The 22,946-nt window shown below is 47.7% G+C and overlaps 1 protein-coding gene across 1 annotated transcript in view; it reads right to left on the bottom strand.

The window, feature by feature from the left end:
• Window positions 1-22,946, bottom strand: part of STK32B (serine/threonine kinase 32B) — a 386,337-nt gene that overhangs the window by 247,005 nt on the left and 116,386 nt on the right. Inside the window, exon 3 of the mRNA XM_055435021.2 lies at window positions 12,962-13,113. Coding sequence (XP_055290996.1) covers window positions 12,962-13,113 — 152 coding nt within the window. The remainder of the gene's footprint in view (window positions 1-12,961; window positions 13,114-22,946) is intronic.

Raw genomic sequence — 22,946 nt, forward strand, 5'->3', positions numbered from 1 at the left:
TGCCTTTGTAGGTTTCCAGCTCAATGTGTCAACAATATCCAGCAAACACACTGGGCTTCCAAGTCATCAAACTTCCAGAAATCTCTTCTCAGGAATGTGTTGAGAAGGATGCTCCTTCTGCACCACCTTTTAAGATATTTCTCCTAAGCAACCTACGTCCATTGACAGAGAAGCGGATTAAAAAGATGTGGTACACATATACAATATTACTCAGCCGTTAAAAAAGAATGAAATAAGGCCATTTGCAGCAACTCGGATGGACCGAGAGAGTGTCATACTGAGTGAAGTAAGTCAGACAGAGAAGGGGAAACGGCATATGACATCCCTTACGTGTGGCATCTAAAAAGAAATGATACAAATAAACTTGCTTATAAAGCAGAGACTCACAGACCGAAAGAACCATCTCATGGTTGCCAGGGGGACAAAAGGGAGGAAGGAACAGTTAGGGAGTTTGGGACAGACATGGACACACTGCTGCATTTAAAATAGACAACCGACAAGGACCTATTGTACAGCCCACAGAACTCTGATCAATGCTGTGTGCCAGCCTGGATGGGAGGGGAGTCTGAGGGAGACTGGATACATGTGTATGTATAGCTGAGTCCCTTCGATGTTCATCTCAAACTACCGCAACCCAATACAAAATAAAAAGTTTAAAGTCTGAAAAAAAAGATATCTCTCCTAGTTTCACACGTGGCCAATAAAATGGGGATGAAAATGAAAAACCCAATGTCACCTCTGGGTCTGTGCAGGGCAGGGGCCCTGGCCAGGGTGCTGATACCCTGAAATTCAGAAACGCAGTCAGAAGAGGGTTCACGGAGAAGCAACAAGCACACCTGTGATTCCTGTTGAGAATCAGCCGGATGGTGGCCGAGGCTTCCTTGGAGTGTGGGGAGTCAGGGGAAAGAGTGAGAGATGCTCAGGCTTTGGAGTGAGACAGACGGCGGTTAAAATACTGACTCCCCAAATTCACGGTCTGATGATGCTGGGGAAACCGCTCCATCTTGCCAATGTAGGTCTTTTCATCTACAGGCCAAGATAACAATGCTCACTGCATCCCTTTCACTCATTCAGCACAGGAAGATGGCTCATGATACACTGGGAGGAATGGGCTGAGAGGTGGGAAGCAGGGGAATGAAGTCGAGTCTTGCAGAGGCAAAGTTTTACAAGCAGGGAGAAGGGGCCAACACACTGCTGGGGTCCCATTTAGATGGGGCAGCAGGAGTGACGGAGGGGACGCTGGTCCACAGAGCTCTCAGGGGCAGCCAGGAACATCTGAGGACCAGACTACTGTGTTGCAGGAGACTGTGAAGATTCCATGGTCCCCTGGAAGTTTTGCACAGCACAAGTATCCCTGGAGATCCAATAGCAGGAAGCATGGTCCTCAAGGTCATTTGTGATGTATTTTCTAAGGAAGGAGAATCATTTTGGACTGAGAATCTTGCAAATTCTCACCCTGCCCCTCATGAGCAGGGTGGACTTAGACTGTCATTTACCACCATCTCTTAAACAGGTCTCAGGGCAAAAGCCCAAGTGGCCATTTATCATCGAAGCACACACTCCTGAGAGTTGACAATAACTGCGTTGTGTTTTCTGTGTGTCTCCTCTGTCCATCCGTAATTCCTGACTTCCCCAGGCACTGCAAGCCTCTGGGTTGGGTGGGGGCCGAATGTGGCTGGGGAGCATTTTCAGGCATCCTTTCCTGTTCCCTGTGGTGTCCGTCACTGAATCACTGACCTGGGCACAGCATTTAACACGAGTGTGGGACAGAACACTTTTCTTTAACCATAAATGTGCTGCCTCTGGTTTTACACACTGTGATGTAGTTTCATTACGCCCATAATTCTTTGGATTTGATCACATAGCCTGGGTCATTCTGCTCCATCTCTCACAGTTGGCTGTGCTTGGGCCCCGTTCTCAGCCCACAAAGCAGGCTGCAGGTGGTCTAATCCCAGACTCACAGGGCAGGAGAGACGGTTCAGGCTGCTGGCTGTCAACATCACCAAGCAGCAGAAACTATTCCTTAAATGAAATCACATGTAGAACATGAAGAGACGTGAACGCAGCATGAGGCAGGAGAGAGACCAGGTCCCTAGACCTTCAGCCCGAAGGTCCGACTTACCTCGAAGGAGCTTCCTGGGCCCCCGGGTCTCCATGGAAACCAGGGAAGGACCAGGGATAGAGTTTAAGCCTTTCAGGCTACAGAGGAGAAAAGAGCACCCAGAGAAGGAACGTGTCAAATCTGACGTGAGTGGATACAATCCCAAAGACAGGTCTGCTTTCTCTTCAAAATTCTAACACAATTGCAAACAACTCTTCTTGCATCAGCTAGAAAAATGTAGATGGTGCCACATTCTGGAAAGTCTAAGCTCTGCGGGAATCCTGGCTCTCTAACTGTGAGGCCCTATACAATCAATCACTCAAGCTTCTCCAAGCCTATGTGTAATAATGCCTGCCCTAGGGACCTGCTGTGGGCATTGGGTGCCAGGAAATCCATGAGGTGCCACTTACTCGGGGAGTCTCCCTGACACCATAGAGAATGCCACGCTTCCTTCTTCCTGCACAATGTCAATTTCCTGGGCACACGTTTCTCTTTCCAGCACTCGCCAGAATCTTGAATTGTCCGTATTTTAATAATTATTGGATTTTTGCCTGCCTCCTGTCCAGACCAGGAACAGGGATGCTCCACACAGTTGAAGCCATGCCTTTTGTTCTACACATATCATCAGCACTTACACCATACCTGGCACATAACAGGCACTCAAATACGTACTGAAGGAATGAACTCATGAGTCCAAAGGCAGCGGGCACTGGTGCAGAGCCCCGGTCTGATGCACAGTGTGTTCGTTTATAGCCTGAATCCCCCTCGGCCTCAGCTGTCTCTCTGTAAAGTGGAGAGGCACAGAGCCACCTGACAGGGCCCTAGGAATGATGAACGGAATGACCCCAGTGGAGCACTCAGTGCAATGCCAGGTACCCAGCAGGTGCTTAATGTAAGTTCGCTATTAAACGGCCGCCACTGTTATCATCAGAATGTAAAAGGTCACTTTCATTCCTCAGCTTCACACACTTTACTCTGGATCAGAGGTAAGGGGTGGAAACCCCATGTGTTCAGATTAGCAAAATCCTTTCTACTGGGTTTAGAAGACTAAAGGGTTCGCCTTTGGTTTTCAGGTCAGCGGGAATCAGTGGGAGTGAAGAACCAAGGGAGCCGCCACCTACGGCTGTCTGCACATTATGAGGGGAGGCGGGACATTTACTCATTCCTCCCCTCATTCAGCAGTCACTCAGCGAGCACCTCTTCAATACCAAGACGTGATCCTGAGCCCCGGGAAGGAGCAGTGAAAACGCAAGAGTCTGCCCTTTTGGAATCCTTCCTTCCTTCGTGTGTGTAGGTGTGTTTAAAGGAGGCATAGAAAATAAACAAGATGAATAAGTAAAATGGATCACGTATTATAAGGTCAGGAGCCCCCAGGATAGACAAGAACTCACAATTTTAAACTGGGTGGTCAGAGAAAGAGCTCAAACAGGAGCTCTTCTCTTCCTGCTGGAAGTGAAGGGGTGTGCCCTGCAGGTATCTACAGGGAGTTGTCCCAACAGAGGAAACATCAGTGCAAAAGACCAGAAGTAGGGACTGGGGGTGGGTGTGTGCCCGACTGCTGGAAGAAAACGAGGAGCTGCCATGTGACTTTCAAAAACTTGAGGAACAAGGGCACCACAGTTTCCAATTTAATTAAGCTCACTACAGTGAATACACTCTTCCCAAATGTATTTTGCAACGTTTTCTCTCTTGCGGATAGAGCTTAACATAAAATTGCTTGTCACTGAGACTTCCTCATCTTTATCGAAATCCTTACATGTTTAGTCACTTAGTCATCTCCAACTCTTTGTGACTCCATGGCCTATACAGTCCATGGAATTCTCTAGGCCAGAATACTGGAGTGGGTAGCCTTTTCCTTCTCCAGAGGATCTTCCCACCCCAGGGTTCAAACCCAGGTCTCCCACATTGCAGGCGGATTCTTTACCAGGTGAGCCACAAGGGAAGCCCAAGAATACTGGAGTGGGTAGCCTATCCCTTCTCCAGCGGATCTTCTTGACCCAGGAATAGAACCAGGGTCTCCTGCATTGCAGGCAGATTTCTAAATCTTCAACATGGTAAAGGACATCCTTGGTGGTTCAGATGGTAAAGTGTCTGCCTACAATGAGGGACACCCGGGTTCAATCCCTGGGTCAGGAAGATCTGGAGAAGGAAATGGCAACCCACTCTGGTATTTTTGCCTGAAAAATCCCATGGACAGAGGAGCCTGGTAGGCTACAGTCCGTGGGGTCACAAAGAGTTGGACACGACTGAGCGACTTCACTTTTCATGTTTAATTGCATTCCCTGCCTCCCACCAGAAACTTCATACACACAAACTGTTCATGGGATTTACAGGTTATTACCCAGTTTTTCTCAGAAGGAAGTGTAACAATGTATATATCTTGCTAACAAAATAATCATTTCCAGAGACCTTTCAGGTCCTCATTTGATTTGCACTTCAGAAAGCATGGAAAGGAGGGCAGTACTATGCCCATTTTACAGATGAAGAAACTGAGGTTTTCAAGAATACTGTCCTAGAAAGGACAGTATCCCTTTGGCCCAATATCCAACCACTGTATTTCTTTTTTTTTAATTCCTCTCAAGGCATTGCTCATTCACCTTCAGACTGTGAGGCTTATCCCTGAGCCTGGTTCCTAGAAGCTGGGTTTAGGAAGAGCAAATGCTTTGGTGTTAGGCCTGGGCCTATCAGGGTTATTCTGGGCTGGCTCATACTGGTTCATTACAATTGCTGAATTTTCAGAAATTTTGCAAGCTGGCTGGCATGCAATTAATTTGGCTGGAAGTCCAAGATCAAGATCAAGGTGAGGGCAGATTTGAGGTCTGACGAGCATCAGCCTTCTGGCTCATAGACAGTTGTCTTCTTGCTGTGTCTTCACATGGCAGAAGGGGAAGGAGTGAGCGAGGGAGCTCCATGGGGGCACTTATAAGGGCATTAATCGCATTCATGAAAGCCACCCTCGTGAATTAATCAACTCCCAAAGGCCCTCACCTCCTGACACCATCCCATTGCAGATTAGGCTTCAAACATATAAACCGAGGGAAGACACATACACCAAGTCTACAGCAGACCACAATGGGAATATTTACACCATGGGAATCGGCTGACACTACAAATCAGGGTTTGCATTGTGTCCCCTTGGTCTGCTGGCTGTTAACCATTTCCTGGTATACTGTTGCCTCTAATCCCAATGCCACTTCTTGTCAGCTACTTAATCTTGCACAAGTTATTTAACACACCCATCCTCGGCTTCTCCAACTGTAAACTGAAGACAAGAACATCCACCTTGAAAGATGGTTTGAACCAGTGAAGTTGCTTAGTCGTGTCCAACTCTTTGTGATCCCATGGACTGTAGCCTACCAGGCTCCTCCATCCATGGAATTTTCCAGGCAAGAGTACTGGAGTGGATTGCCATTTCCTTCTAAGGGGGATCTTCCTGACCCAGGGATCAAACCCAGGTTTCCCACATTGCAGGCAGACACTTTACCATCTGAGCTACTAAGGAAGCCTTGTAAGATGGTTTCAGTTCAGTTCAGTTCAGTTCAGTCACTCAGTCGTGTCCGACTCTCCGCAACCCCATGAATCACAGCACGCCAGGCCTCCTGTCCATCACCAACTCCCGGAGTTCACTCAAACTCATGTCTACAGAGTCGGGGATGCTATCCAGCCATCTCATTCTCTGTTTTCCCCTTCTCCTCCCGCCCCCAACCTTTCCCAGTATCAGAGTCTTTTCCAGTTTAGATCAGGCTAAAATAGGAAAAGAGCCATATACCATGGGTGACCCAAACAAGGTAGCATTACTAAGATTTTAAGACATGGATCTTAAGACCACTTGATAAATATGGGAAGACTTTAATGAACACTAAGGACCGAGGAGAGTCCTAATTACAGAAAAACACATGGGAAGCATAAGAAAGAGTCAGAGAGATGGGCACCAGAAGGCACTGTGTGGCGGGTTGGAAGGTGGGGAAGCAGAGGGCCCCAAAGACCACTGGACAGTCCAAGGGAGTCCTGGCTTTCCCTCTGACCTTCTGCAAACTCCACGCCCTTCCTGACTGATTGATGGGCCACCCCCACTTCACTCACAAGAACTGTCTGACAAAGCGCCCAATTCTACCCTGCCTCTAGCCTGGTTTTTCACAGAACAACCTCTGGCTCCTCATCCCTCCCTTTCCACAGTTCAGTGCTGACCCTCTTGATATCAGAATGGAGCTGGGACATCCTATAATCCCCTCTCACTCCCTTAGGGATAACAAACCTATTCCACTTAAAAGTAAAATTTGGGAAATCTGACATCTTGAAAGCACAAACCAAAGTGACCAGTGATACTGACAAATCCTTGAATAGTAAAAGGTGAGACAAGGACCCTGGACGTGCCAGCATCACTTCTTGCTCCCTTCTATTAAGGGAGTTGCCATGGCGATGGAGACTAAAGAAGATGCTGCTAATTGGAATTGGCAAAATCCCCATGAGCATTCCCATCTCTGATCCCCAGGACATGGTGGCCATTTGCTATCTCTATATTTTTTAAGTTACCCAGGCCCCCAAAGAACAGTGACTACTTAAGGAAAAGAGCAGAGAAGCACAATCAACTATTGGTTTAAGGTCCTCTCTCATCTGTAAGCTTTGTAAGGATCGGGAGTGACTATCTTGCTCACTGTTCCATCACCAATGCCAGCACAAATGCTTCAGATCCTTAACAAACACTGAAATAATTAATTTATTGAACACTGTGGATGCTGAGAATACAGAGGCGAATGAGACATGGCCCCAATCCCCAAGAGTCTCACACTAATGGAGGAAACAGATGTATAAGCAGATAAATGTGATTGAACTGCCTTGTTCTGCAATGGAGTCCAGAAGGAAGCACGCCCTGTTGTCATGTGGGCGGCAACCCTGAGGCATCTTGGAGGAGAAGGTGTTTGCTGGCCTATGAACTCCAAGAGGGCAGGAGACAGAAGGATGCTCTTCTTCTCTGGACCCTTAGCAAGTAAGGCAGGGGCACTTCCCTAGTGGTCCAGTGGACAAGAGTCCACCTCCCAATGCAGGTGACAGGGGTTTGATCCCTGGTCCGGGAAGATTCCACATGCAGCGGAGCAACGAAGCCCGTGTGCCACAACTACTAGTCTGCACTCTAGAGCTCCCAAGCTGCAGGTACTGAGCTCTTGCCCTGAAACTACTAAAGCCCACACACCTAGAGCCTGTGCTCTGTTACAAGAGAAGCCGCCATGATGAGAAATCCACACACTGCAACTAGACGACAGTCCCTGCTCATCACAACTAGAGAAAGCCCATGTACAGCAATGCTCAGTCACGTCCGACTCTTTGCTACCCCATGGACTGTAGCCTGCCAGGATCCTCTGTCCATATCCATGGGGATTCTCCAGGCAAGGATACTGGAGTGGGTTGCCATGTCCTCCTCTAGAGGATCTTCCCAACCCAGGGATCAAACCCAGGTCTCCCACATTGCAGGTGGATTCTTTACCGTCTGAGCCATTAGGGAAGCCCAATGAAGACCCAGTGCAACTAAAAGCAAAATTAAAAAAAAAATTCTTTTAAGAAATTAAGCCAGTGCCTGGTACCCAGGAAGAGTCAAATAAATGTGTATTTAATGAATGAATACTTGTAGGAGGAAGAGCAGAAGTTCTCACAGAGAAGAAAGGGGAATCGGTATTCCAGGCAGAAGGAACAGCAAGTGCAAAAGGCCTGGAGGGATCAAAACAACAAGATGAATGACATGTTCCACTAATCACTTAGCGTGGCTGGAACAAAAATGCACTAAGACAGGAGCAGGCGTGGGCGTCCAGAGGAGAGACTAACATAATGTCAGAGGCCAGGTTATGAAGACACATTTATTCTGTGGGCTTTGGGGAACCATCGCAGAATTCTAATCAGAGGTGGGGTGGGCTTAGATTTGCACTTTGATGAGACTTTCCCTGTGCTGTAGGCTAAATGTTTATGCCCCCTTCTCCTAATTCATATGTTGAAACTCTAGTCCCCTGTGTGAGGGAGACAAAGTGGCTGGAGGATAATCAGGTCATGAGGATGGAGCCCTTGTGATGGGATTAGTGCCCTTATAAGTGGAGGCAAGAGAGCTCTCTCCCTTTCTCTCTCTCTCCCAGCCCAAGGGGAGGGCACAGCAGGAGGACAGCCATCTCTACACCAGGAAAAGGGTCTTCATCAGAACTTGACCATGCTGGCCCCCCATCTCAGACTTCCCAGCCTGCAGAACTATGGGAAACAAATGTCTATCATTTAAGGCACCAGTCTATGGTAATCTGTTATGGCAGCCTGAGCTGAACAAGACAATTTGTGTGTGGCAAACTGGTGATGACTAAGCGCTGAAATGCCAGTTTGAGGTTGCAGCAATATTCAAGATCAAAGACGATTATTTTTATGAAAATGAAGCTGCTCAGTAACTGGTGATTCTTTATACAGGGCTTTGGTGTGTGCACGCTCAGACTCTTCAGTCGTGTCCAACTCTTTGCAACCCCATGGTCTGAAGTTCGACAGTTCCCTCTGTCCATGGGATTTTCCAGGCAAGAATACTGGAGTGGGTTGCATGCTATCCTCCAGGAGATATTCCCGACCCAAGGATCGAGCCCGTGTCTCTGGTGTCTCCTGCATTGCAGGCAGATTCTTTACCACCGAGCCCATCAGGGAAACCCTGTACCGGACTTTGTCCTTCATCAGAGGTTCCCCAAGGGACTTTCTGTCTCTGTCCTTTCTACAACCTTCTTTCCTGCCCCCTGCTTCAGACAGATAAGCTTTCAACACCTTGTGTAGTTTTACTCGAATCAAAGGCCTCAATGCCGAAGAAAAACTAGCCACTAATTTAAGCGGTTCTTTCTTGGCTTCCAGTGGCCTGTTAGAGAACTGTGTCATGATTCAGCCATTCACTACTCAGGGAAGGCTCTAGAAAGAATACTTTCTATGAGAACTGATTACATTAATTGCAGGTATCTGTTCTCATCCTGTCCTACCAGGTATCCATCCCTCCATACCCACAGTTACTTCAACAGCAAATGGGGCAGGGGAGGCACCTGCCCAGCTGTAAATAGAACACTTAACAGTCTAGTAAATGTAGTTAATCTGGTACGTAGAATTGGATTTTGAAAATATAGGCTGAAAACACACACAAACTACCTCCCCCCTACCATTTATCAAGACAAAAGTCTTTAGCACTAAAAGCTCAACCCATCTTCTAATAGTCAGCAAGCATGTCCTCATGCTCACTGCTGGAGGAGGAGAGAACTGGTCCAGCCAGCCCAAAGCTGACCTGAAGGACAAGTGCTAATCCTACCAATAGCAGTGGACCCAGCAGCCACCTCAAGCCCAGGACCATGTGGATGCTTGTATGCATTAATATTGCCCTGTTTGGTCTGTACAGCAACTGTGTGATGTGATCAACTGAGACACAGAAGGGAGACTCAAATCACTCTCAAGGCATCTGTATTAGTCTGCTCAGGCTGCCATAACAAAACCACCACCACCTGGGAGACTGAAGCTGCGGAAGTGTATTCTCACACAATTCTGGAGGTTGGAAGCCCGAGATCAGGGTCCAAGATCAGGACACAGGCCTGGCTGTGTTCCAGTGAGGGCTCCCTTCTTGGTTTGCAGGCAGCCCCCTTCCTGCTCTGTCCTCACATGGAAGAGACTCAAACTCTCTCCATCTTCTTACAAGGCTACCATCCTTTTGGATTAGTGGAGGTAGTTGCTCAGTTGAGTCTGACTCTTTGTAACCCCATGGACTGTGGCCTGCCAGACTCCTCTGACCTTGGAGTTCTCCAGACAAGAATAGTAGAGTGAGTTGCCATTCCCTTCTCCAGGGGCTCTTCCCGACCCAGGGATCGAATTCAGGTCTCCTGCATTGCAGACAGATTCTTTACCATTTGAGCCACCAGGGAAGCAGACAGGTAAAGATCACATTGAATTAGGGCTCCACCCTAATGACCTCATTTAATCTTAATAGCCACCGAAAGGTCCTATCTCCAGATACAGTCACATTGGGAGTTAGGGTATCAATATATGAATTTTTGTGGGGCGGGGAGAGGGTGGGGAGGAAACACAATTCAGTCCATAGCAATCTCTTCACCTACAAGAGGCAGAGCTGCTATTAAAACCTGGGAGATTGGAGCCCAGAGCCCGAGTGTCGGAACTCTCCGCCTCATCTCTCTGCTCCCCGCCTCTCCACGCCCTACCTCTCCAGGGCTCCTGTTACTGCACAACTCCTCTGTTTGGGGTGGGATATTTCATTGCCTTTTTCCTTTGCTCCAGTTGTCTTAAGCCCCAGAGAGCAGAACAGCTTTGCTTCAGAACAGGTGAAAATATTGCGCTTGACAACTCAACCTGGATCGTCACAGGCTTGGAAGCACCCATCACTCATTCTCTAGAGGCCAAACTGTCATGAAAACTAATCAGTGCCTGGTCTTTGCCTCTGCAAGTCATAGAGCATGTCAGCAAAAGAGAGGAATGAGGAGGGGCGCAGTCAGGCGCTCCAAGGCCGTGGTAACTCACCCTCCGTGTAATGAGATGAAAAGCTGACGTGTAATTAATTCAAAGCCATGGCATCCTTATGAGCCCGACAAGTGATTCCACACCACGCTCCCTGCTAGCAGGGTGACAGGGCAGCCAAACAGAAGCCTCGCAGGAGGCGCTCCATGCAGGGAGGAAGGGGGAGCGGTGGGCAAAGAAGGAAAGGGCCAGGGCCTTCTCACAGCAGCAGTAGTAGAAGGGCTGCAAGTGTGGGCCATGAAGTCAGACTGTCTGGATTCAAGTCCCATCTCGTCCATACACGAGTGGTGGGACTCAATTACCCCATCTGTAAAATGGGGACAATGCACTCAATGCCAGCCCCTGTATGCCAGCTGTTTTCCTATAGTACTGTATTTTCAAGATACAGTACTATAAGATTTAAAATGTTTTCTTTACTTGTGTGGTTTTTTTAAATAAATAATTTGTGTGAAAAGTACTTTAAACCTATTACAGTACAGTATTATACAGCTGATTGTGTTAGTTGGGTACCCAGGCTAACTTTGTTGGACTTATGAACAAACCGGACTTACGAATGCATTCTAGGAAAGATATTCATTCATATGCAGGGACTTAATATAAAAAAAGAATGACACACCAGAATGCAACCTGGTGGTGGTAGGATTCTAGATAACTATTTCCTTTTTGTTGTTGTTGTTTAGTTTCTAAATTCTGTCTGACTCTTTGCAACCCCATGGACTGTAGCCCACCAGACTCCTCTGTCCATGGGATTTTTCCAGGCAAGAATACTGGAATGGGTTGCCATTTCCTCCTCCAGGGGATCTTCGCAACCCAGGGATCGAGTCCACGTCTCTTGCAGTGGCAGGTGGATTCTTTACCACTGAGTCACTGGGGAAGCCCTATTGCCTTCTTATGTATGTCATTTTCTGCATTTTGCAATGAACCTATACTGCTTTTCTGATCAGAAATGGTGCAGCCACTGTGCAAAATAGTCTGGAGGGTCCTCAAAAAATTAAAAATATAACTACCAGATGATCCAGCTACCCCATTCCTGGGTATTTATCCAAAGAACACAAAAATACTCATTCAAAAGATATTTGTACAACTATGTTATAATAGCCAAGATGTGGTAATAACAGCCCATCAACAGACAAATGAATGGAGAAGATGTGGTGTGTATGTATATATATATATATATATAACTGATTACAACTCTGCTATAAAAATACAGATGAAATTTTGCCATTTGCAACAACATGGATGGACTTTGAGGGTGTTATGGTAAGAAAAATAGGTCAGATGGAGAAAGACAAACACTGGATGATTTTACTCACACGTGGCATATAAAAAACAAACAAAAAATACATGAACAAACCAGATCAATCAGAAACAAACACATACATGCTGAGAACACAGTGGTTATCAGAGGGAAAAGGGCGGGGTCGGGGAGTGTGAAATGATGAAAGGGGATCAACTGTATGGTGACGAATGGAAGCTTAATTTTTGGCGATGAGCACACTGGAGTGCATACAGAAAGATAATGTTGTACACAAATACAGTATCAATAAACCAAATGTCCCCTCAATAAAAGGTAAATTAGAAAATTTCTCTTGCGTAACAATTAAAACATGAAGCGGTTTTATTTCCCCCAAATAACTGAAGTACTTGCGTGGCTGGAAACATGACAGACACTCACTTGTTACCAGTCTCTAACGTATGACATTTCCCCACAGAAATGCCCATCTGAGGCATTTGGTAGGAGGAAGCTGGGCAGACTGGGAGCTAGGAGTCTCAGGAAGAGGAGACTTCACATGCAAAGGCCAGAGGCAGGGAAACCACCAGCAAAGTGGCAAATGTAGGACACACAGCAGAGACAAGAGCCAGCAGTGCAATGGAGACAGTTTCAGAACACAATGGAACTGGGCCCTGTGGGCTGTATTCAAAAGTTGGAATTCAGCATATCTACACCGGCAGCCAACCAGAGTGGAGTAAAACATCAGCTCCTAGAAGTCCTTCTTGCCATCAACATCATGCGGGTGATTTTCGATAAATTCCCTTCGAAGACTCCCACTTGGATCCTCTTAAAACATTTTACCTGCATTCTCAATCATACAACCTTCTCTTCTGAATCAATTTCAATTCCATTCACCAGGTAAGAGAATAGAATGAAAATTAAGCATGGGCTTAATGACTTCATCAGAAAATGACAATAGTCATTGGAAAGTGTACACAGCGATACATTCAAAAGAACATCCGAACCCAGAAAACTCCATTTCCTCTCTGAACAATGCAGGATTCCTACTGCAGAGCTATGTGTGCATTTGGCTGCACCATGAGGCGTTCACAGCAGCCCTGGAGGGACTCACTCACCAAAGATTGACCAGGAAAGGATGCTCCAGGCCCTGCATGATCTGGAGTTCCCGGAAGACGTTCCGCACCTCGTCCCTCTCGATGCACTTCTGCTTGTTCATGTACTTCATCGCATACATTTTCTTGGTGTCTCGCTTCTGCACAATGCACACCTGCGTGACAGCCAAAGGGGAGAACGTTCAGACCAGCATCTCAAAGGAACAAAAAGGGCAGCCCCTCACTGCCTCCCCACTCCTGGGTTCAGGGCTCGGTTCTGAAATCCTGGTGGGCGAGCAGCACTGGCTATGCCACAGTCCCTCCACATTGGCATATGGAAGAGCTGCTGATCAGGTATTTACACTAAGTACTGTCCATATAGGGATTCCTTGGTGACTCAACCTCAAAGAATCTGCCTGCCAGTGCAGGAGACATGGGCTTGATCCCTGATCTGGAAAGATCCGTGGGAGTGAAACTGAAAGTCGCTCAGTCCTGTCTGACTCTTTGCGACCCCATGGACTATACAGTCCATGGAATTTTCCAGGCCAGAATACTGGAGTGGGTAGCCTTTCCCTTCTCCAGGGGATCTTCCCAACTCAGGGATCGAGTCCAGATCTCCTGTATTGCAGGTGGATTCTTTACCAGCTGAGCCACAAGGGAAGCCCAAGAATACTGGAGTGGGTAGCCTATCCCTTCTCCAGCGGATCTTCCCAACCCGGGAAGCAAACTGGGGTCTCCTGCATTGCAGGCAAATTCTTTACCAACTGAGCTATCAGGGAAGCCCTCCCCTGGAGAAGGAAATGGCAACCCACTCCAGTATCCTTGCCTGGAAAATCCCATGGACAGAGGAGCCTGGTGGAACAGTCCATGGGGTCGCAAAGAGTCAGACAGAGTTTAGTGGCTAAACAGCACAACCTCCTTCAACTGCAAGGAAACTGCAGCTGAGTGTGCTAATTAGAGTTCCACAGGCTTCTCAGTGTCAAATCCACAACAGTCTGACTTTGGAGCAACTTCCTAACTCACAGGGGGCTGCAGTGGGAAGGGGGACCTGCTGTCAGAGAAGGCTGTCTGGAGGCGCTAATGCCAGAGGGGAGTCATGAAAGGCTGGCAAGATGCAAAGTCAAAAGAAGAGAATTTCAAAGAAACGGAACGATATAAAGGAGGACATGGAGCCTTAGGACACCCAGCAAGGAGTACAGTGTCACTGGAAAAAATTAGCAGGAAGAATAGGTATTGTGTTCCCAACATCCTGATGGGGTTTTGCCTTCCTTTCCCCAGGTTGCCACATCAAAGGATGACAGACTAGGGGGCTCAACACAGGAGACATTTACTGTCTCACAGCTCTGGAGGCCAGAAGCTCCAAATTAAAGTGCTGGCAGGGCCATACCCTCCACAGGCTCTCAGAGAGAATCTTTCTTGGCCTCTTCTAATTTCTGAAGGTTGTTACCAATCCTGGATGCTCCTTGCTAGCAGCGAAGTCAGTCAGTAAGTGTTAGTCACTCAGTCGTGCCCGACTCTTTGCGACCCCATGGACTGCAGCTCACCAGGCTCCTCTGTCCATGAGACTTTCCAGGCTAGGATACTGGAGTGGGTTGCCATTTCCTTCTCCAAGGGATCTTCCCAACCCGGGGATCTTCCCAACTCAGGGATCGAACCCGGGTCTCCTGCACTGCAGGCAGAGTCTTTACCAACTGAGCTACACGGGAAACCCTTGCTAGCAGCTACATCATGTAAATTTGGGGGTAGGGGTGACACTGTTCAACTCAATACAGTAACTACTCTTATCACCCTTACTTGACGGATAAAGGAAGAGACGCACAAAAAGGTTTTAGACTTTCTTCACACCTTGGGACTCAAACTCAGGCTCTCTGCCCCTCCAGCCAGGGCTTTTCACCATCGATGCTCCTCCTGGGAAACAGGGCTGTGATGGACAACACCAGGGATGTGGTCGCTGGCCTGGGAGTTCAGCGTTTTCTCCAGACAGCCCAGGTTGCTCTTCTATTGGAACTCGGGACACTTTCGGCCCCAACAGGCTGTGAATCTGAGGCAGATACAAGACAGCGGGGGCTTTCCTGGTGGCTCGGTAGTAAAGAATCCATCTGCCACTGTAGGAGATCTGGGTTCGATCCTTGGTCCAGGAAGATCCCACATGCCATGCAGCAACTGTGACTGTGTGCCACAACTACTGAGCCTGTGCTCTAGAGCCCAGGAGCCGAAACAACTGACGCCCCTACACTCCGGAGCTGGTGCTCTACCACGAGAGAAGCCGCCGCAATGAGAAGCACGCGTACCACAACTAGAGGAGCCCCGGCTCGCTGCAGCTAAAGAAAAGCCCGCACAGCAACAAGACCCAGCAGAGCCCATTAAAACAAAAAATTTTCAAAAAGATGATTGGGGAAAAGCCTGAATTCCAATTCCCACTTTGGTTCTTGCTGCCTTTCTGAGCTTCTGTCTCAGCATCTGTCTGAACTGAGTTATCAAAGCCCACCCTGCCCCACTGGGAGGAAACTAAATGAGCCTGAGGATGTGGGAGAGCCTGGCTGCATCTGGGGGATGATAAATGCCACCTGAATGTTAACGTCTCAAAGAGCACATTTCATGAAACCTCCAGACAGGTGTTTTTCTAGGCAGTACAATCAGTGGCATGAAGTTGTTGATGTTCAATTGCCCAGTCGTGTCTGACTCTTTGTGACCCCGTGGACTGTAGCACACCAGGCTTCCCTGTCCTTCACTATCTCCTTGAGTTTGCCAAACTCATGTCCATAGAGTCGGTGATGCCATCCAACCATCTCACTTCTGGTTTCTCCCTTCTCCTCCTGCCTTCAATCTCTCCCAGCATCTGGGTCTTTTCCAGTGAGTCAGCCCTTTGCATCATGTGGCCAAAGTATTGGAGCTTCAGCTTCAGCATCAGTCCTTCCAATGAATATTCAGGACTGATTTCCTTTAGGATGGACTGGTTGGATCTCCCTGCAGTCCAAGGGACTCTCAAGAGTCTTCTCCAACACCACAGGTCAAAAGCATCAGCTCTTCGGTGCTTAGACTTCTTTATGGTCCAACTCTCACATCCATATGTGACCACTGGAAAAACCACAGCTCTGACTATACGCACCTTTGTTGGCAAAATGATGCCTCTGCTTTTTAATACACTACCTAGGTTTGTCTAGGTTTCCCTTCCAAGGAGCAAGAGTCTTTTAATTTCACAGCTGCAGTCACAATTCACAGTGATTTTGGAGCCCAAGAAAATAAAGTCTGTCACTGTTTCCATTGGTCCCCCATCTATTTGTCATAAAGTGATGGGACTGGATGCCATGATCCTACTTTTCTGAATGCTGAGTTTTAAGCCAGCGTTTTCACTGTCCTCTTTCATCTTCATCAAGAGGCTCTTTAGTGGCATGAGGTTGAAGACCCACAAACTTTACCAACAAATTTTAAGTTTGTATAAAACCACAGGAGGCAAAGGTGTGCTATACGAAAGCCCTGTGGGGCCCTGGTTCGCAGGGATCTGAGACCGTTCTACAGCCCTGAGATCCACATCTGCAGGCAGACACGTGGTGGGTGGATCATTCTACTAATTAGGGTTTCCCACCTCTGTCACTTCATTCGTCTTCTCAGAAAAGGTGTGGAACAGACACGACTTCTGCCAGGGCTGGGAGCCCTGAAGTCCAGTCAGCTGCATCATCTCAAAAAGCTGAGGCTGTGATTCCATGGGGTCTGAGCAACACCCATGTGAGTGGAAGAGCCCCTGTCCCCCCTACCCTGTCCCAAGCTCTCGTTGGTATGACTGATGGTGGGCGAAGGTGCTGAGAGATGGGTCGCACCTCCCCGGGGAAGGGGGGAAGTTGACACTGCGGTTCAGAGACAGCTCAGGAGCTAGGGGAGACTTCAAAATGGGATTCGAATTTGAGCTTTCAAAGCAGAGCTTATGAGTTCCACAGGGCTTGGACGTCTGACTCTGGGTACCAGATAAGGAAGGGAGGTTGACACAGGATGTTGCCTGGAGGGGTTGAGCATCTCAGCCTCCTGGGCTCAGGACAGGTGTTCCAGAGGGAACGTCAGCCCTCCTCACCAACGGTCAGCTCTGCTCAGGTCCTGGGAAACTTCCAAACAGAGGAGGTGGGTCCCAGGTGGCCCCAGCACTCCTCAGCAGGGCAGCACAGACCCCCTTCCACCGGAAACCACAGTTGATGAGACAGACTACATGCAGTTTGGCCAGAGCCACTCCAGCTGCTGACTGGCAGTTAACAAACCTCATTAGTCTAATTCAGTTAGGAATGGATTTATCATTTATTAATTTCAATTTATTGGGGCAAATAAATAAATGCTAGTGAGCACGGATTTCAGGCGATTTGTCGTAAGAAAGACATGTGGCCAGCATACTGTGCATCAGAAATCTGGGAACTGATCCCAGTTTGGCAGAGAAGGGGCACCGATGGGTGTTGAGAATCTCCATCACACTGGCATCCAGTAGTGCCCAGTGGACTGCTCACTCACAGCACTGATGACCTCAGTCTGCAGCACCCTCAGAGGTCTAGGAGGGTCCTAGGATGGTGTCTTTTGTTAAAAGCTCCCCAGGGGAATCTGACATGCAGACCAGCTGAGAATCTTCAGGAAAGTCCTTGTCTGGCTGCATCCTCAGTGACCTGTATGGTCAGGACTGGGAACCCCACTCTTCAGCTCAGGCAAGCTTGGCTCTGGGCAAACAGATGACCCCAGAATCAGAGAAACCAGAGCTGTGCTGGGAACCCAGGACTGTGCAGGTGCAAAGGCTGCTGCTGCCCTTCCGTGGACCAGCCTGGATGCTGCTTCTTACACGATTCAGTTGAACTTTGCTGTGCTGCCCACCCCATCCTCAGCTTGAGTGCACTTAGCAAATCCTGTTGATTGATGTACAGCTGTAGTGTAACATTTAAAGACACTGGTTATGCTTGCAGGAGCAAGAATCTGGGGGGAGAAAAGCTAAACTGGGGAAAAGTGAAAAAGATCAGGATTAAATAAGGTCACTAAAGGGGAGTGGTCATGCTGGGTACCATTGTTCAAATATCTTTATCTGACATGAAGATTGTCTTTGGCAGACAATGACTGTTAACTATCTAAATGCATCCTCTCCCTTATTCCTTTATAACAGGACAATTTTCTTCAAGGAAGCAGTGTGATCTATTAAATACTCACTTGCAGCCAGAAGTAGCCATAGTTCTGACCCATGAGATATTAGACTGTTTCTGACTTCTAAGTTTGCTTTTTGACTTCTGTTTTTGCTTTCTGCATAAAAGGGAATAGCTACAGATAGTTCCAATTTTCTCCTCTGCACCACTTTTATTCTTTCTACCTTGAGCACATATGCAATGTCTGGAGCTCCAGCAGCCACTTGTGATCATGAGGTTACAAGAGTCTCAGAGATACTGAAATTATTACCATGGTGCCACCTACCTTCAAACTTCTTGTTATATGAGAAAATAAACCCTCTGTTTAAGCCACTCCAATGGCAGATTTTCTATTTCTCACTCCTGAGAACATCTTCATCTGATATATAAACTATACAATGATTTTTCATGGCACAGAAAGTCCATGTGGGCTGTGATCAATGGACCCTCATTAAAATGACCAAAGTTAGCTTTGTGAAAATACTCATTTGGATGAGTATTTCAGTCAAGAAACATTTGATAAATGCCTGCCATGGTCCTGGCACTGTGCTAACCATGAAGATATGACATGGCTCTAAGAACTCAGGATTTGATGGGATAAACAGTACTCAAGAGTGAGGACAAAGTACCTCACTTCAGGTCACTGGGCCCCATATGGCGTGGCCCCAGCCCCCCTTTACTTCGACCTGTTACTCTCCTACCAGCTCGCTTCTTACCCTGGCCTCTGTGCCATTCCTGTCTACCATGCTTTTCCCCTTATGTACAGTCTTGGGTCCTCGCCTCCTTCAGGCCCTGCCCATGAGTCACCTTATCCAAAAGCCATCCCTGAACTCCTTCTGTGAATGAGCCAATCCCTCCTCAGTCCCCACCCCGCCTCTTTCTTTCCTCTGTCAGCCCGGCCAGCTCCCATCACCAAACATGCTTCTGGGTTGGGTCTGTCTTCCTTTTGTCTGCCTCCCTTGCTATGGTGTAAACCCCATGATAACAGGGATTTTTCTCTCTTTTTTTCACTGCTCCCTCCTGAGTGACTTGAACAGTGCCAAGCACAACTAGTTGACCTCTGTGGCTGGCTAGCTAGCTGGAGGAATGGATAATTACTACTTCAGAAAGAGCAGTGCTATGAGACAGATGAGCACATGAAGCTAAGGTACCTGAGAAGAGAGATCCTAACCAGGACATGTGATCAGGAGAAGGCATTCTGGAAGAGGCTGCATTTGAACATTCCTTATTTCTCAATCAACAAGGGTTGGCTTCATGATGATGGAAGTGTGGGAGGAGGTGGAAGGAAGTGCATTGCCAGGAGAGGGCACAGTCCCTCTGCAAACACACAGAGATGGAACATGTATGTGAGTAGTGCTCTCAACTTCCTCATCTGTAAAATGGGGGTAGGAGTGCACCTATCTTAGTGGGTGATTTTGAGGGCTACGTGATAAGCACTTACTAAATTATTGACTATTATTGTGATTATGGGAGAAGGATATGGCAACCCACTCCAGTACTCTTGAATGGAAAGTCCCATGGACAGAGGAGTCTGGCAGGCTACAGTCCATGAGGTCGCAGAGTGGACACAACTAAGCGACTAAACCACCAGCACTACCACTGCGATTATGATCATTATTCATACACGTTATGAAGGTAAGAATAGAGAATGTTGAAGAGATGTGCAGAATTGGCCCACCAAGGAGCTCAGGAACAATTTCACAATTGTTTGATGTGATGGCGAATTTTATGTGTCAGCTTGGCTGGGTCATGATGCCCAGGTATATGGTCAAACAGGATTCTGTATGTGTAGGTGCTTTTGCATGCATGCCTGCTAAGTCACTTCAGTCATGTCCAACTCTCTGAAACTCTATGGGCTGTAATCCACCAGGGTCCTCTGTCCATGGGATTCTCCAGGCAAGAATACTGGAGCGGGTTGCCATGCCCTCTTCCAGGGCATCTTCCCAACCCAGGGACTGAACCCACATCTCCAGCACTTCCTACATTGACAGCCAGGTTCTTTACCACCAGGTGCTTTTAGATAAAATTAATTTGTGATGAATTTAAATAAGTGGACTTTGAGTAAAGCAGATTGCTCTCCATAATGTGGGTGGGCCTCATCCAATCAATTGAAGACCTCAATAGAACAAAAGACCGACCTTTCCCAAACAGAGGGGGTTCTGCAGCAGATGGCCTTTGACCTTGCACAGCAATAGAGAAGTTGCACAGCAACTTCCTGGATCTCTAGCCTGACAGCCTATCCTACAGATTTTGGACTTGCTAGCCTCCATCATGATGTGAGCTAATTACTTAAGTATCCCTATCTCCATCTCTCTCTGTACACCTCTTATTAGCTCTGTCTTTCTGGAGAACGTTGACTAATACATATGATAATGAATCAGCCAGGATCACAAGTCACCACCTAATTTCAACTTCTCCTGGGCCTGGGCAGTCACTGAGGCCACCAGGGCTGGGCATCTGGTTTTACCCCACAGTCCACTAAAACGTAAGCACAGGAAGCTCGAACTGCTTGGTACTTGATTCTAAAGTATTTGTCCCCAGTCAGCAGAAAAAGATACGGCAGAATGGAGAGGCATCCCTTGCCTGGGGCACAGCCCCATGGTGTGTCCAGCTCCACTCTAAGCTGAACTGGGATGCTAAGCAACAGTGCACCCACCCCACGGACCCTGCATCTGTGAGTTCTGAGCTGTATCAGGTGATGCTCACTCCCGTTCACCTGAGACACTGCACGGCAGACATCACGGAGACAGACCGGCGTGAAAACCAAGGCAACAAATGGGAGGAGCAGAAGACAGACGGCCTCGCACGGCATGTTTAAAAGGCTGGTGCTGCACGTTGAACTGTGCTTCCCCAGCTCCGCACAGCGAAGCCCGAACCCCCGGCACCTCAAATGTGAGGCATTTGGAGACACGGCCTTTAAAGAGGTAATTCAATTAAAATGAGGTCATGAGGGCAGGCCCTGATCCGATTGGGCTGGTGTCCTCTGGCCTCCAGAACTGTGAGACAACCACTTCTGTGGTTTAAGCACCCAGGCTGTGGGGTTTTGTCACACTGGCACAAGCAGGCCAATACGGTGGGCTGTTGTCCTGAGGACACTGGGGGGACACAGAAGCTTTAGAAAGTGGATCCCAGCTGTACAACCTGAAGGAAGGAAGGAAGGGAATACACGCAAACACGCACCGCGGGAGACATGGCGTGGGGGGAGGGGAATCGTTTCCTAACAACAGGGTGGAGAGGAGGGTGGGGGTGATTCCAAGAGTGTTTGATAAATAATTTATTGCCACTGCTTACGCACACAGTCTCCCTCAGGAGTCATAAGGGACATTGCTTTGTTAGGAAATGCCAAAAGGAGCCATGGGGATAAGGGTCCAGGACCAGCCCTGTTATTTCTAACCCCCTTATATTCTCTAGGATGAATCAAGGTTGAGACCAGTTTATAGACAGAAAAAGTCCTCAGGAAGCGCATGCAGAAGATGGACTGAGACGTCACTGGGGAAAATGGGAAATGCAAATGAGTAATGACGTCTGTTATTAATAAACCGGTCAGTAATGGACCATTTGCTCTGGCCAAGCTTGAAAGCCATTTGCGAGTGAGCCTGCATTTCCTCTGATATTTAGCTCTTAAAGCAATCCATGGAAGCCGGCAAATTCCTCTAACCCATGCCTCAAGCCAAACACACGGACTAATTAATATGAAAGGAATAAATGTGTGTGTGTTAGTCGCTCAGTCCTGTCTGACTCTTTGCAACCCCATGGACTGTAGCTGGCCGGGCTGCTCTGTCCATGGGATTCTCTAGCAAGAATACTGAAGTAGGTTGCCATGCCCTCCTCCAGGGGATCTTCCCAACCCAGGGATCCAGCCCAGGTTCTCCTGCATTGCAGGCATGTTCTTTACCATCTGAGCCACCAGGGAAGCCCAAGAAAGAAATAAACACTTCACTCAAAAGAAATGGATTCCAACCCTTATCAAAGATGCCTGCAGGAACGATGAAAGGTGCCAGTAAAAGCATCATGTCAAAGAATTCTAAATCTGATTCTTCCATAAGAATAACAGCTCACTTCAGAGACACAGAGAAGTTAGACATCTTGCCCAGAGTCACTGGGTTGACCCAAATTCCAACTCAGCTTTGTCAGGCTTGGAGGTGAAACTGTCTAACCATTGTGCTATAAAACAATGAACTCTTCCAATGTCCTGAAAAGAGCAAACATATGTGCCAGGCCTCCACTTACAGCAGTACGCAATGTTGGTTGGGCATCCTACACACATCTGCCACTGCTGCCCCATCACTAACTCTGGCCCTACCACAGGACCTTTGCATTGGCTGGCCGCTTTAGTCTGTGAAGCTCTCCCGCCTGAATCTCCATGTGGTCTGTTTCCTTCTTAGCAGTTAGGTCTTGGCTTAACTATCTCCATCTCAGAGAGGCCTTCTCTCTTGCCCTCTCCTCCAAGGAAAGCTGTCTTACCCTCCCAGGTCATCACTTTATACATTTTCTGCAGAGCAATTATCATCACTTTATGTACTGTTTGTGTATTTATCTTCTCTACTAAACCGTCAACTCGGTGGCATCAAGGACCTCACTCATCTTGCTTGCGACACCTTCACAAGTACCCAGACGAATACTGGGACAGAACAGTTGGCAGAAACGTTTACTGACTCAAAATCCTGCTGTCCTTTCCACCCCTACTCCTATCCTAGAGGCCCAGCAACTTAAAAGATGAAAACGATTCCAAAACAGTGTACATTTTTAAGGGAAAAAAATATGCTGATCAGTCAAATGTTTCTGAACCTTCAAACTGATAAAACAGATATATAAGACCAAATCTCTCAAAATTGCAAAATTGATTTGTTGCAGTCTGGGCAGTAAAT

The sequence above is a fragment of the Moschus berezovskii genome, chromosome 5, assembly GCF_049115385.1.
Source record: "Moschus berezovskii isolate FMDL1 chromosome 5, NW_MosBer_1.0, whole genome shotgun sequence".
Classification (NCBI taxonomy): domain Eukaryota; kingdom Metazoa; phylum Chordata; class Mammalia; order Artiodactyla; family Moschidae; genus Moschus; species Moschus berezovskii.